The sequence below is a fragment of the Heliangelus exortis genome, chromosome 16, assembly GCF_036169615.1.
Source record: "Heliangelus exortis chromosome 16, bHelExo1.hap1, whole genome shotgun sequence".
Lineage (NCBI taxonomy): Eukaryota > Metazoa > Chordata > Aves > Apodiformes > Trochilidae > Heliangelus > Heliangelus exortis.
In genome coordinates this window covers 10,421,219-10,436,778 of record NC_092437.1, presented here as the reverse complement: position 1 = coordinate 10,436,778, position 15,560 = coordinate 10,421,219, and the positions used below count along the sequence as shown (strand labels likewise).

The 15,560-nt window shown below is 55.6% G+C and overlaps 1 protein-coding gene and 1 long non-coding RNA gene across 3 annotated transcripts in view; one reads left to right on the top strand and one right to left on the bottom strand.

The window, feature by feature from the left end:
* HNF4A (hepatocyte nuclear factor 4 alpha) overlaps positions 1-3,621 on the bottom strand; it is a 34,965-nt gene extending 31,344 nt beyond the window's left edge. Inside the window, exon 1 of the mRNA XM_071759646.1 lies at positions 3,496-3,621. Coding sequence (XP_071615747.1) covers positions 3,496-3,544 — 49 coding nt within the window. The 5' untranslated portion in view covers positions 3,545-3,621. The remainder of the gene's footprint in view (positions 1-3,495) is intronic.
* Positions 1-15,560, top strand: part of LOC139803467 (uncharacterized) — a 56,052-nt gene that overhangs the window by 36,598 nt on the left and 3,894 nt on the right. Inside the window, exon 6 of one of the 2 annotated variants that reach the window (XR_011729016.1) lies at positions 1,749-15,227. This is a non-coding gene — a long non-coding RNA (uncharacterized lncRNA). Of the gene's footprint in view, positions 1-1,741; positions 15,228-15,560 lie in introns of those variants that run through there. The other variant, XR_011729017.1, reaches the window with a different exon arrangement.

Genomic DNA, 15,560 nt, shown 5'->3' with positions numbered 1-15,560 from the left:
ATCTAGTGGAAAGTTCTAAACACTCAGATCCATTTGACAATAAAGAAGAATAGCTTTGCAGTGAAAAGTAAAAATATTTAGAAATTCTGCCCCTTTTTATGGTCTTCAGATGAAATTACTCCTCCCATCTGACCAAACCTCCTGGGCAGCTCTGACACCTCCCATTTTTCAGTGAATTTCCAACACTGCTTTACAGAACCATCCCCAGTCATGCCCTGGTCCCTGCTGTCACCACTGGCCCCAGGGATCCCCAGCTCCAAGAGCTGCTCCTGAAGTATGAAGGAGTGGTGCTGCCTGTGCTGGGACTGAGGACAACTGCCTGAATGGCACCCAAGTCTGGTGGGGAGGACAGGGCTGGAGCCAGGGGCTCGTTGCCTCCTCGCTGTTGGGAAGAGGACTGTCCCCTTGTCCCCTCTCCATCCCCTGCCCTCTCGTGCTCCTCTTTGCTCTCCTTTGGGGATTTAGCACCAGTGTGCCCAGAGGAACCCACTTGAGCTGACAGCCCATCCTCAGTGAGTGCTGGTGAGCATGCTGAACATGCCCCAACCCCCCAGCTCTCTGGGAGAGATGCAACCAAGATGCACCCAGGGACCCACACAGGGTTCTGGAGACAGGACACCTTTGTCACTGCCTGGCAGAGCATCCTCCAAGCCCTAAGGCACAGATCTAATGGGAGGCAAATAAATGCCCTTAAGGGCACTTTAAGGGGAATGCTGGTGACAGTTTGGGGCAGGGATGGGTAGGGGGAGTTGCAGTAATTGCAGTGGGGGAAGAGCCCCACTCTATGCAGTCTGAGCCCAGGAAAGGCCAGCCCAGGAAAAGCTGGGGTGGCCAGTGCTGCCCAAGGGCTGGTAGCCAGCTGGCTGCAGGGGCAGCACTGGCAGCACAGCTGGGGCTCAGCACCCACACCTCCCCCTGGAGCACTTCCCAGTGACCCTGGGAAGGGTTTATCCACCACTTTGCCATCTGCTCCATGGTGCCCCATGGCTGCTGTGCTCACCCTGCTGTCCAGCCCCAGCCCCATCCTCATCCCCATTCCCATGGATCTGCAAGCTCCTGGGGAAGTCAGGCACTGCCCAGTCCCCCATCCCCACCAGCCCTTGCTCTTCTCTATTTGGATAACTTTTTCACTTGTTTTCTTTATGAGGACTCCCCTCCTTCTGCCAACACTTTTGAGTTTCCTCTGTCTTTGGTCTGGGAGGCCCATCTCACTTTTTTATTCTTATTATTTTTCCCTCTCCCCTTGCAAGGCCCCAGGCTCCCAGGCAGCAGGTGCTGGCTGGATCACACCTTTGTTTGGCCACGGGAGCAGATGGGGAGAGCAGCCACAGGTGGGACCTGCAGCCATCCTTCCCTGGCCACCCTGCAGCACCCAGCTCTGCCTGCACCTGCCCCAGCTTCGCCCACAGCTCCTTTGCTGTCTCTCAGGATGAAAAATAAGAAGATAACCAGGATTAAAGAAAAATAAATGAGGAGAAAATCAGCAATGCAAAGTTTTCCCTGCCTGTGCTTAAGGTCACTGATGTGGCAGGGCTGGCAAGCAGCTGCTTGCATTACAGACAGCTGCAGTTGGGCAGAACTTAATTGTAAGTGATTAAAGAGCTCATTCAGCTCCTTGGGTTGTATCTGCCAGGCAGAGCCTGTTGCTTGCTGTAGAAGTGAGGTTGGCTTTGGATGCTGGGGCAAGGTAGGTGACCTTGGATTTAGTGACACTCAGACCTTGTCACTCTGTGTCTCCCAGGCTGCAGGTTTCATCATTTGAGCCTCCCCTTCTTCTGAAAATGAGGCACAGGTTGGTCCCTGCAACCTCGGTGGGTCAGAAGCCTTCTGCCTGCCTGCTACAGAGAAGGAGGAACATCTCTTCCTGCACAGCAACCACTCTGGGGATTCAGCCTGGAGGATGCTCAGCACCTGCTTCTTCCAGACCAGCCCGTGGAGGTGACCTTGCTCCAGATTTTGACCCTCTGAACATCTCTGAGGCATCAAACCTTTGTTTCACCCTCTCATGAGCAGCCTTCATCATGTGGCCCCTTGCAGGCTGTCCAAGCAGCCCTGGATGGATGCAAAACCACAGCCTGCACTGAACGGACCAAAACCTTGGCATTTTTCTGACTCCAGCTTTATGTGAAGCCCCATTCTGCTGCTGGATCTTGTGGCTCAGAGCTATGGGTGGTGAGAGCTGCTGTAGAGCCTTGGATCCTATGGACCTGGGATTTTTAAAGGAGTGACCCAGTAAAAATGAGACAAACCTCAGCCTTTTGCAACTGCTTGACTGCAGCTTTGTGCTCCAGCTCTGCCCAGTGATGCTGTTGCAGGTCCCATGCAGTTACTGTATACTTCATTGCAATGGGCCCACCAAAATGCTGATGAGCCACATGTATGGCCATGGCTCACTATGGGGCCATATGAGACAAAACTAGGGATCTGGAGAGCATTGAAAGGCTGGGGTGAGGAAACATGGGGCCTCAGTGCAGCATGGGTTCCCTGCACCAGGATGGTTTAAGGGTGGAGGTGGTAACCATAGGAAGCTGCAGGTCTGAAGCAAGGAAAGCCACCAGCACCATGGAATGAGGCCATGAACAAAGCATGAGGTGGCCTGGGAGTCCCACAAGCCCTCCTGGAGCCTGGATGCAGAACCTGTGGAGGGTGGGACTGGGTATGCTCACGGGTGGGGTGTGGTAAAGAAGAAGAGGAGCAGAACATGAAAAATACAGCAAGAAGAGCTGAGGTTGCATGATGGAGAGCCAGAGGAAGTGGTGGAAAGCCTTGGAGTGTAATGGAGATCCAGAGGAAGTGATGGGAGAGCCATGGAGCATGATGGAGAGGACATGATGGAGAACCTCATAACTGCCAGACCTCATGTGCCAGAGCTTCTGCACCCTGGCCGTGCCAAGGGATCTGGGGTGTTCCCAGGGGACAGCCAGCCCCATGTGCATCCCTGTGGGGCAGCGTGCTGCCTGCTGCTCTGCACTGCAGAACTGGGAGGCTGTGTTTGCCTGGGCACCGCTCTCCCTGCTGCAAAACCTGCCCAGCATGAGCACAGCCCAGCCCCGAGGGCAGCAGGGCTGGTGGGTGCCCACGGTGCCTCTTCCTGCAGCCAGGACACAGCACCAGCCACCCGCAGCCTGAGCACTAACTCTGTGTCCTAAGGCCACATGTCACCTCCTTCCTAAAATGCCTCTACCTCTGCTGGGGACCCCGCAGCAGCCCCTCTGCCAGCAGGTTGGAGCAGGGGCGTGGGACCTTCCTCCAGAAGAAAGGAGAGAAAATACACGGAGAAGTTTTTATATTGGACAGAAAGCAACCGGGGACGCTTCTTGTGCCTCCACCTCCGGCTTTTGCGGGAGGGTGGCAGCGTGGTGAGGATGGGTGTAGGGCTGGGGGCTGCTGCAGGGCTGGGGGCTGCTGCAGGGCTGGGGGCTGCTGTAGGGCTGGGGGCTGCTTCCCCCGAGTGCCAGTGGGGCGCAGCGCGGGCGGTGGGAACGCCGTACTCACCATATGGAGCCTCCATCTTAGCGCTTATCTGGGTGCTTACATTGACCATGTCTCGCCGGCCACTGCTACGGGGACTTGGGGAGGAAAAAAACAAACAAAAAAAAACCAACCCAACAACCAGAGGAAGTGGAGGAATATAAAAGGAATATAAATAAATAAATAAATTGGAAATGCCTGTCACTAAGGAACTAGGTGAAGGCAGGAGGGAGTGCGGAGAGGCAGGGCGAGGAAACCTGCCTCTCCTGTTATCTTATTGATTCGCTTAATCAGGGCTAATGTGGGTGGAGATGTTAAATAGTAACCAAGCTCTTATGGAAACCGATCTGCAAGGTGCTGTTGCTGTAGCTATAGTAACTGCTGCCAAGCTAGAAACTCAAACATGGCTTTTACTGGACTCTTTTGGGGCTCCGGTGTCAAGGCTGGGGCAGCCAGGTTGGGGTTCATCCTTGGCTGTGGGGCAGGATCTGGCTTCCCAGCATCTGGGATGCTGCTGAATTTCATGCCAATGCCTGCCCACAATGGGAAAATCAGGGCTGAGCCTGCCTGCGGGCACGGGACTGACCCCATGTGCGGGGCCAGGGGCTGTGGGAAGAGCCAGGGGAGCTGGCACACATTGGCATGGGCACAGCAGAGCCCAGATGAGGCACAGGGGGTTAAATAGCCTGGCTGTAAGGTTAGGGCTTGTCCCCTTGGTGCAAAACCAGAGAGGTCACTTGAGGATGGAGAGCCACGGGGATGCAGTGGTTGGATGCAGGGTGGTACCCTGAGTGTAGGGCCAGGGTACAGCTCCTCCCTGTCTCCCTCTGCTCCCCAAGCTGGGGGGACCTGCAGAGCATCACAGCTGCTCACACACACATATGGTCCCTCTAGGACTGCAGCACCCAGGAGGAACCCCAGGGACCTCATGGTTCAGGGTGTGCAGATGCACTCTCTGACCTTGATCGAGGCAGAGCCCCTGTGCCAGTGGTGGATCCTTGGCAGGAGCAGCCCCTGTTGCCAGGGGGCTGTGCTGAGGTAAGGAGGGACACAAACCAGAGGTGTTGCTGAAATGATGCTGAATGTATGGGGGAATTCAGAGCTGGAGCTGAAAAATTGATCAGCTGCAGGGCTTCCTGCATCTCCTGTATGTCTTGGGAAGGGGCTGGGCTGGAGGAGGTACTGAGGAGTCCATGCCAGTCCTGGGACTCCCAGCAGCCCCAGGGGGACAAAATTATGGACATCTGCTCATCTGGATGGGAAAGCACATCCCAAGGGAGTGTGCAGCAGGGTGGGGGCCAAGCAGGCAGGGAGCTGGCAGGATGTGATGTGGTGCAGGGCAGGAATCTCACAGTGGGAATTCAGGGACCCCTGAGTTTACTCAGCGCTGAGAAGTCCTAGAGAGGGAGGGGATGGAGGTGGCGGGGTGGTTGGTAGCCCCAGGGGTGATGCAGGGCAGTGGGGTGGGACAAAGGGTTGGTGGCTCTTCAGCATCCCGTCACCGGTGTCCCAGCAGTGCTGGCTTCTCCCACACGATGGGGCTCTCCTGCTGCCACTGTGAGCTGTGGCCCGGCTGAGGGCTCCCGCACCCCTTCACTCTTCACCCCCACAACCAGAGCAGAGGTGCTGAGCTCGGTGTTACCCCGGGGCTCCAGCTGAGACTGAGGGAGGACAGACACGAGCACGGGGGTCTCCAGGCTGGTTTATTGGGGTGCTCAGAGCCAAGTTCTCCAACCCCGTTGCTGTGGAGAGGGGGCACGTGTGGGGCTCCCCACTCCCCCAGCTGCTCTCCGTGAGGGTTATGTCCCGGTATCCGCTTACACAAGGGGCTGAACAGGAGGGGGCAATGGGGAAAGCCCCCGATGCCTGCAGAGCAGGGACCGTGCCAGCCAGCCCTGCTCCCTCCACACTCCCCCAAACCATCCCTGTTTCCGTAATCAGGGACATGGACCATTCCTATTTCCCTCGAAGTGAAGCAGCTGGACAACTCGAGCACTGCTGGAGGAGTTATGGTAAAAAAGCCGTTTCCTACGTGGCCCCGGGGATGCGGCAGGTTGCAGCCGGGCTGCCGAGAGGCACCTAAGGCGGGGCAGGGGGGAGAGAGGCAGCTTAAGGAGCAGAGGGGGTCAGTGTTATAAATAATTCTGGTTCATCCCATCCCTGGGGACTTCTTCACGAGGCTCCATCCCTAGATCCAGCTGACTTGGTTGGATTTGAGTCCAGTGAAGCACATGTTGTTGGAGCAGCCCCCACCGTAGGTGGGGGGGCAGGCTGAGCACGGCCGCCCCACCTTGTAGGGTGCTTCTCCCAGCCAGTTGCCCCTAAAAAGAGAGGAGGGCACCACCTCTGAATGTCATCACCTCACCACCCACACCGGAGAGGCCAGCGAGGAGGGAGGGTGACACGGGAAGGGCTTTCCTCTGGAGACTTGCTTGATGGCATAGTTGCAGACGAGGAGGACAGCGTGCTGCCAGGTGCTGCCCCACACCTGCACGTTGGCACAGGTGGCAAGGGCACAGCCCAGGCGGCTGGAGGATGCCCACACCATCTACACCAGGACAGAGAACAGGAGCTGTTGGGACTGCCCAGCCCAGGCATCCCTCAGTCAGTCACCCTGAGACCACAGTGCAGGCTCTGTCCTACCACGGGATTGCATCCTACCTGCCCAAATGTCTCAGGCTGGATGCTGTGGTGTTTTGTTACCACAGGGTGATTTCTCATCTTCCCTCTTCTGCCTGCAGCCTGTGCTGCCCTGCAAGGTGCTGCCTTGCCAAGCTCACCTCAATGATCAGCAGTCTGGGTCACTCCTCTGATTCACCCAGATTAGTTTCCAAACCTCACCCTGAATCATTGCCAGCTGCTTGCCCGGCACACAGGGAGCAACACAGAACCTGAAGCCTCGTCAGGCTGAATTTCTTCTTAAAAAAAAAGGTATGTTGCCCATTTGCAGCCTAGAACATCCCCAAGCATCCCTATCGATGAGCTGCATGGAGGTGCAGATGCTCCAGTGGAGGTTGGAGCCATGCATGGAGGTGTTCAGGGGCAAGCATGGCTCTGCCACTGGGCAGGGGAGCAAAGGGAGGTCTCCACCTTGTGCCAGCCAGGTTGCCTCTGGCTGTGCTGTGGGAAAAAGGGGGGAGCCGGCCACAGCTGGGTGCTATAAAGCTGCTCCATCACAGAGGAGAGGATTCATGCTCAGCAAAAGCACAGTGAAGTTCTCTTTCTTTTTTTTCTCCTCACTGCCTCTGAGGTGCCAGTGGAGTAACAAGGAGCAAAAAGCCAAATGAGGGGGAAAAAAACTTAAAAAAAGAAAAAAATCATCCCAGCCGACTGGCCAGAAGGTCCCAGCTGCACATCAGCAGTCTGTGAGCCCCCGGGACCTCCATGATAGCAGACAGACTCCCACAGGGACCCAGGGTGGGAGGGCACCACTGCTGGCTGCCTGCACCCCTCTGTCAGGCACCCTGCCTGCTGCCAGCCCTGCTGCCTGATTTGGAGCAGGATTCTATCCCAGATCCCAGCTGCTGCTGGGAGAAGGCTCAGGGAGCTGCCCCACCTATGCAGCCAGGTGCCAGGGGGTTGTGGTGCTTACCTGTGTGTAGTGGCTGCAGACAGAGCTGCTGCATTTGGAGGGGCAGCGGGGATTGCACTCGTGGGGGTGGGGGAAGGAGTAGTGCTGCTTCTCCTGGTGCCACGATTTCACCATGTCCACAACAGAGCGGTACCTGCAGAAGGAGTCATGCCTAAGGTGGACCTCCTCCACTCTGGAGGTCATGGGTCAGGGTGAGGAGGGGGAGGAAGTCTCCATGCTGAGGGAATAAGGGGGAGAAGCAGGATAGAACCTGGGGCAATGATGTCCTTGTGCCCAATGCCAGAAGATCTGGCCCTCACTGGAGGCACCTGAGTGGACCACATCCCCCAGCTCTATGTGCCAGGCAGAGAGGGGATTAATGCCAAATGAGCAGCAAACACCTCTGGTTTCCCACATTTACCCTGCTGCAAGAGTGGGACCCTCCTCCCCTGGGGGGCTCAGCATGCCTCTTGGTTGCTCCTCAGTCCTTTGCAGCCCCAGCTCAAAATTTCTCTGCTCCTTGGCTGAGGGGCTGCTCTTTCTCCAGCATCATGGGGTGCAGAGGGTCCCCAGAGGCCTGCTCCACCTGTGGGGCACTCACCTTCCCGAGTGGATGGAGAGGTTCTGCCCCATGTATTTCATCAGCTGGGGGGGGCCATGGTCCCACAGGCAGCGAGCAGCCCACGCCTCTGCTGCCTCAGCCAGACGCTCATCCCACACCTGACCAGGAGGAAAGGAAAAGGGCAGGTAGGGATTTGGGGGTGCCCAGAGGAGGGAAGAGGAGAAACCTGATTCTTTGTGCTCAGGGGGTTGTTTCTGAGTACCCATGGGTGTCTGATAAGCAACTTGCACCTCAGGCTGGAGAAAGCTCAGGGGAAGCAGCATGTGCAGGAGCAGTGAGTCCAGCTGTCCCCAGCCCTTCACTGCAGCCCTGGATGACGATGGAGTGGTGAGGACAGTGGGTTCCTTCATGCATTATTTAAGGTTCCTCACCCACTCTAAACCACTTTGGGGAGATGCCTGGGACAGTTATTTTGGAAGGCAGGGATTTAGGTTGAGCAAGAAGCAGAGCAGGATGCTCCCAAGAACATCTGACCTGCTCTGGTACCCAGCAAGGGGGGGCCTCTCTCAGTCCCGTATCCAGGAACCACCCAGCCCTTATGCCAGAGCCCAACTCACCATATACTCCATGTTGGCCGCCGGGGGGGACACCTGTGCCCGCACTTGGTTGTGGTAGTCCAAAATGACAGTCATGTCCCTGGGGGAGAGGTATCGCTTCCGACGGCTGCGGGGAACCCCCGCGCCCCACGGCAGCCCCGCGGCTCTGCCTCCAGGGGGGGACAGGAGCCCGGTGGCGTTGGGCAGCAGGAAGGAGCTGGTCTGCTGGCTGATCCAGAAGCCCAAGGCGCTGAGATACAGGTGCCAGTGGAGCACAGGCATGCTAGCCCGGCCGGCGGGATCGGCCGGAGGATTTCTGCTCCCGCACAGAGTTCAGCAAGGAGGAGGCTGGCGAGTCCCAGCTGCCAGCGCGGGGATCTAGGAGAGGAACAGCACAGGCACCGCTCAGGTTTGCTGTGCACATGCAAACAGCACTTCCCAAAATAAGATGGAAATAGAATTTTCTTTTTTCCCTGTTCAAAATATTTTTTTTAACTGAATCTCTTTGATGATCTCGTTTATCCCAGTACCCAAGACATCAGGGAGATGGAATTGGTTTTCTTGTTTTCTTTTTTTTAAAAAAAAAAACAACCCAACAAACAAAATCAGTACAAAATCTCCCCCGTTTTTTCACTAATCCCACATACCTGCCAGGCAGGGGCTAATCAGGAGCATGCTGAGTTATTCACTGCAGCCGCCTGCCCAGTAACTTCCCAGGCGTTTGGTGTGTTGAGTAAATCCCCAGCACAAATGGGCATCTCATGCAGATAAAGAAACGCACGGCAAGTTTTAAAAGCACCAGCGAGAAATCCTTTTATCTCGACTCTTTATCTCAGGGAAAGAAGAACAAACCACCTCAAAACCAGGAATTTTAAAAATAAAAAAGAGAGAGAGAGAGGAAAACGCTGGAATTTCGCCTCGTCCGTCAGCCGATGCACCTCCTCACATCCCTAAATCCCTGCCAGCCCTTCCCCGAGCAGCAGGGAGGATGTTCCCCCGGCTACGTACCTTGAGGACCGAGCCAAGAGCAGCCGAGCCCGGCGGTGGTGGCTGCAGCCGGGTTTGACCTTTGCAAACAACCTGCTGGGACAGATGCAGGCGAGAGAGGTTCAGCCTAACCCCGCCGGGCAGCCCTCCGCAGCCTCTGACGCAAAAGCTGCATCTTAACTCTTCCCCCGAGGAACGTCCTGAAGTTTGGAAGGAGCCCTGCTAGGAGATTTATAGGCTCCGGGATGCACAGGCGCAGGCAGGGACGCCGAACCCTGCGTGGCGGGGGGAAACCAGCAGAGCAGGGGGGCTGCTCCTCTGCTGCTGCCTGGGGTTTGTTTGTTTTTCAAGATACCCACAGGGAGAGATTCCCAGAGCCGTCTCTCTCCCGTTCACCCCTCCCCAGCTGGGGTCTCTCCGGCAGCTGTGGATAGGGAAGCAGAGCCAGGTTGGTGAGGGATGAGGAGGGGGTTTCTGGGTGGGTGGCAGTGGGGCTGGTGCTCACTGCAAGACCCAGGGTAACCCTGCTGTGGTGAGGGCTAAGCAGATGGCAGAGATGCACCTTGCCAGTGGTGGATGGAAGGGGACCTGGTGACCACGTGTGCCCCTGGGCCAGCATCTCCCCCCATTAGAATGAAGCTGCTTGCCTGGTGGCTTCCCCGAGGACTAGGGCTTCCCACTCTGCCCACATCCCCCCCACCAGCCTGGGCTGGGGATGCCTGGTTAGGGGCACCTTGTCAGGATAAAAGAGCCCTTCCTCTGTGGGCTGTGCTGCCCAGACAGCCCAACTGAAGGCCAGGGGTCTGTCCCTAGGGAGGGGAAGCAGCAGTCTGCCAGCATCCAGTGCCTTTCCCTAAAACATCCCGAGTGGCTGCAATGCCTGGGGCTGGCTGAATGATTGCAGGTCACAAAAACACAACCCTGGCTTGCTGGAGGGGCTGCTTGCAATGCTCATCACATCTCTTCTCCTTCCTGCTCGCAGCACCAGCAGAGGGTGAGCCCTGGAGGACTCGCTGTTGTCACCACCCCATGTCACCATGCCCAGGTAAGGAAGGTGCTGTCCCACACCTCACCAGGACTGGGCTCACCAGGGCACAGGGGAGTTGGAGCCAGGATTTGGCTCTTTGGTTGCATGAGGGGGAGCTCCAAGGCCAAACTGCTTCTCCTGATTGGCAGGAGGTGCAGAACAGAGCAGAGACCAGGGTGTGCTTGGGGAAAGCTGCTGCTCGGGCAGGAGACAAGAGGGCTGCCGGGATGGGAAGTGGGGAGGAGGCAGTCCCACAGCAGCATCACATCCCACAGGGAAACTACTGCCCAGGCAACTCCAGCCCCTCTGTGGTGGTGTGAAAGGGACCCATTGGTGTGGGGAGAAGCAGCACCCATGGCTGGTGGGGCTGGTCACACCGTGGGGGCTGTGCTGTGGGAATTGGTGCAGGGCATGCTGGAGGGTCAGGGTGGCCCCCAGCACCCACCAGCTTTCCAGGCTGCCTTTTACAGAGGGTCTAACCAGCTCAGCTGCACCTTCCCAGCACCAGACCATCCCAAAACACCAGCCAGCTCTGCACAGGTGTCAGGCACCCCCAGTCTGCTGACACCCTGATGTTAGGTTCACCCATATGCAGAGGTGGGTGCCAACTCTAGGGGTGGGTGGCAGGGCAGCTCTTGGTGCTGCAGAGGGCACCTTCCCCTCAGCCCTAGCTGTCAAAGCTCTCATTACTAAGGCTGGAAGGGCAGATTCATTCCCAGCAGATAAGACAGGCAGATGGGACATGCAGGAGCCATCTCGACTGGGGCAGACTGGGAAGGTGACTGGGGCAGACTGGGAGGAGCAGCCACAGCCAAGTGTACACAGAGGTAGGAAGGGCTCTGAGGCCGTGCTATGGGGAGGGGTTTTGAATGAATTCTTATTGTACATAAGACAGTGCTCATCCAGCACCATGAGCTGCAAAGCTTTGCATCTGAGGAATTTTTTTTAAGTTTTCATTTCCCTGGGGCTGGGGGAGAGCAAACCCACTGCAGCTCCCACTGCCACGCAGCAGCCGAGCCTGAGTGCTGAGAGAAAAGGCGAGGGTTTTGTCTTGGGTGCAGGTTGAAAGCACTGCTTAATCAGCACTCTGCAAGACAATCCAAATTCCAGGAACTGGAAGGGGGTTTGAGTCCCTGCCAGGCATAATATCCTGCAGCCCAGACTGGCCCAGCTGCCAAAGCACAGGGTATCTGCAGCGAGGACCTTGCTGGGAGCCAAGAAGCACACACATTTGGCTGGATACAGCAGCAGAGAGGGCAAACTCTCATTTTAATGAGCACTGGGGAAAAGAAAAGAGATAAATCACCAGGCTCACAGCACCCTCTTGGCAGAGATACCCACTGATGCTTTTACGACTGCCACACATAGCAGCTCACCCCAGAATAAGCCATAAAGGGGCTTGCAGGGTTTGTCCTGCCTGTTGTCTCCAGGCACCACACATCACCCCTGTATCAAGGTGGCAGATGGTGACATGAGCCCACACAGGACTGAGCAGGTTGTTGCCCGTTGAAGAGGGATGGGATCTGCTGTGGTCCTTGAGCATCCCTGTGCCTGGGAGGTTGATGTGGCTTTCCATAACGGGACCCTCCTCTGGGGTAAAATAAACAAAGCCAAAGCCCAGCTTGAACAAAACTGATTTCCCAGGTAATGCACAAACTCTGTTGCTTTAGTAAAATATTCCCATCTTATGAACCAACAGAAAGGCTCACTTTTGAGCTTTGCTGAAAGCTCTTAATTTCACCAGTCCTGCCCCAAACAGCACGAATGGCTCCAGCTGCCCTGGTGACCTCTCTGGTAGGGAAGGCAAATGGGGATCTGGGGACCCCGAGGGGACACACCAGCCAAGGCTGCCAGCTGGAGGCTTGCACCTCCTCTTGCAGCTGGAAGTTAAGCTACAAACTGCAATGCTTTGGGCTTTACAGGAACCTTTGAAGGGAACCTGAAGCAAGATAACCCCTGGGCATTTGCCAGGAGTGCCCTGGGTGTTGGCAGCACTGCCAGGAGTGGGGTGGGTGGCTCAAAGCAGCCCTGAGCACCAGCTGGCTGCTGACCAGCTCACCAAAGTGGGCATTGCCCCAGCTCTGCCAGCTGCAATTTGTTCCTTTTACTGGTGCAAATGGACAGGTCCTGACAGAAGCCTTGTCCCAGGAGTCTTCAGTGCTAGCAGCAACCATGAAAAGAAACCCAGCAGGGCTAATGCATTGGTGGCATTTGTTTTGGGGTGTTAACTAAGGTGACCATCACAAATAACAGGACCCTAAGTGATCTCTTTGGTCAAAAAGCCCCTCCACCTTTCCCCCATCCCTGCAGCACTGTTGGAGCTGTGGTCCCCAGCAGCAGCTGTGAAGGCCACGGGCTCCAGGAAGCACCAAGATATAATTGGAGCCTTTGAAAGGCAAGAAATTTTTCCACTGTCTCCAGAAATAAATGTCTCTGAAGTTGAGCTCTGTGGACAGTAGTTTTTCCCAAAGGTATTTTTTGCAGTAACTGGGCTAAGTTTAGAAATCCACTTCACAAATAACATGGATGCTCCTCTCAGCACAATCCAGAAGATGTTAATTTGCTGTTTGCTAACAATTTATTCTTTAGCACAGTGCTGTGGGTGCAGGGTGCCCTGAGGCCCTGCTCTGAGCGTGGTCAGCTTTTAGACTCAGTGGTGGGAAACCCATCTGTCTCACCCAGGGGTCCTGGTGGGAGTTTTCCCCATCCCATGGGGCAAAACCAACATGCATGAAAGACACCATCCACATCATTTCTGTCCTCTGCAACCAATCCAGCAAGCAGTACCTGTGTAATGGTCAGGAAATGCAGCTCTGGCAGGGCTGGATCAGCTGCTGGTCAGGGGCTAGCAGATCACATCCCCAAGAGTCCATACGTGGGGAAGTGAACTCAGGACACCTTGGCAGCTTCACCATGTAATTTTCTTGCTTGGACGGGTGTGTGCCACAGCCTGACTGCAGCCCCTGTGTATTCAGTCCATTCCCCCTTTTTTCCAAGACCAAAATTAAGATAGAAACTGAGCACCTGGCAATGGTTCATAGGAAGGTTTGCTGTGGCTGCACAGGGAGATTTTGTTCCCCTTGCTCCTCTTCTCGGGGGTGGCCCCGTTGCTGATGTGCCAACCCCCACTGCAGCAACAGTGAATCCCCTCCAACCATCCCCACCACTGCACAGTTCACTGTCTCCAGCTGCAAATTTTTTTTTTTCTGTAGAAAAATGTTGCTGCTGTTTGTTGTTTGTTTGGCTCAGGTTAAATAACAGTGAAGCTACAAGAGGTGCCAGTGCATGGCTGGATTCCTCAGCCAGAACACTCCTGGTGGGTGGATGAGCAGGTGACCATCCCAGCAGGGCACCACTCCTGGGTGTGAGTGTGCTTTGGACTGCACATGAGAGTGTTTAAAATACATGGGGAAAACCCCCACATATATAGGAAGATAGCAGAGAATCAGATTCCAACCAAAGCCTTGGAAGATCTGGCCAGTAAGGCCCATGGATAATAAGATTCATATTGATTTGTCCTCCCTGCTGCTGCTGCTGAGATTTACCTGACCTATGCAGGCAAGCTTGGTACCATCCAGATTTCACCTTTCTGAGAGATGTGCTGGTGCCAGCTCCCACAGGGGCCCTGGCACGTCAGAGGGAGGTTCTCAGTGAGGGAAAGGACAGAGCCCATCTGCCCCGTGGCCGGTGTCTCTCAGGACAGCAAACACTGAGCTCACCAGTCAGCTGTTGCCTTTGGCACATCCCTCTCCCCACTCCATTTCCCTGGCAGACAAGGAGCATGGTTTGACCCCAGCATCCCATCTGCTGCCCATGTGTTGCTGCCCAGCCAGGCTGAGCCCATCAGGGGGGGCTGGGACCCCCATTCCCAGCTTTCCCTGCTATGGGTCCTGGAGAGGAGAGAACCTGTGGGCAAGGGAACACCCTGCAACCCCTCTGCCAACATCTTCCCAGAGCCCAGGGGAAGGAGAGCCTCAGCTACAGCCCCAGTGCTTCCTGCTGGGCTTCTCAGCACCCATCTGTGGGTTCCTGTCCAAGAGAAGAGGAGGGTGGCACTGCCCCAGGGGATGTGCTGAGCAGGGGATTGCTGGGACAAGTTTGGGCAAGGGGGATGAGGGATGAGCCTAGAGCTGCTTCTGGTTTTTTCCCTTTCCTTATACTTCTTCGAGCTGGCAATTTCATGTTGTTGTGATGAGAGAAAGGCACTGGGAGCACTGGTGGCTGGGGCTGGCTGCTGGGTGTCCTCCTCACCCTCTCCACTGGTTCCTTCACTCAGACACCAGGGACAGAGCTGCCCAGCAAAACCTCTCCCAAACCAACACCCTGGACTCCTGTCTGTGCACTGGGGGGGTGTCAGTAATTTGTTAGACCCATGGGAAGCGTTCTATGACCTCAGGTTTTCTGGCGTGGGGGGCTCAGTGCCCACCATTAGCACCTGAAAGAGCAGGTGGGAGACCCAGTGTGCTCTCAGGCTCTGGGAGCAGCTGAAGCTTATTGGGAGTAACTGGGATGAATGGGGTGGTTCTAAAGCCACATTAGGAGTCTCTCTCTTTCTCCCCAGGCAAGAACAGGGCTGTCCTCTTCTGCTTGACCCAGTGATGGTAAAGGTGAGATGTCTGTGAGTTCAGGAGCTGTGCTGAGGGGAAACCTCCAGCTCTCCCAGGAGCAGTGTTTGGTGTCTGCCCATCTCCTGAAGTGGTTCAGTGAATCCACAAAGCTCCCTCTGTGCCTGCTGAAACCCCTCCAGCCCTCTGACACAGATGACTGTTGAGGTGATGAGGAGGGTTAATTGACTCTGACAAATATTTACCTGTTTCTCTGGGTTTACAGAAGCCTTGCTCCAGCTTTGAAGTGGAGTTCAAAGAAGCAGCAACGCTGATGTCTCAGAGAGGGGTGAGCATGCAAAAATGCTGCTCTGCCAGGAGGGGAACCACGTCCTCCTTGGAGGACACCAGGTGCAGCACAGGCACCTTCCATCATCTCACAGGCTCCTGCTCATCTCCTCACACCAGGGTAAGATCAGTTTTGCCAATTGTTTGGAGCCTGCATTAAGTAGCCAGCTCAAAGAAAGGCTTTTTTTTTTTTTTTTTTCCCCCCTCCTCCCCCCCCCCCCCCCCAGCAGAGTGGCAGAACATGCTTCTGGGGTATTTTTTTTCCTAACCTCTGAATGGTGTCAACAGAGATTGGGCTGAGTTGCACATCTGTGGTGGGTTCATATTTTTAAAAAATAGCTTGTTTGAACTATACAAATAAACACTTATGAAAAGAATCCTGTTTCTTTAAGTGAGGCTGGTAAATGCTCTGATTTAGCCAAGGATTTGGCTTTACTTTTATTTTTCACCAAAG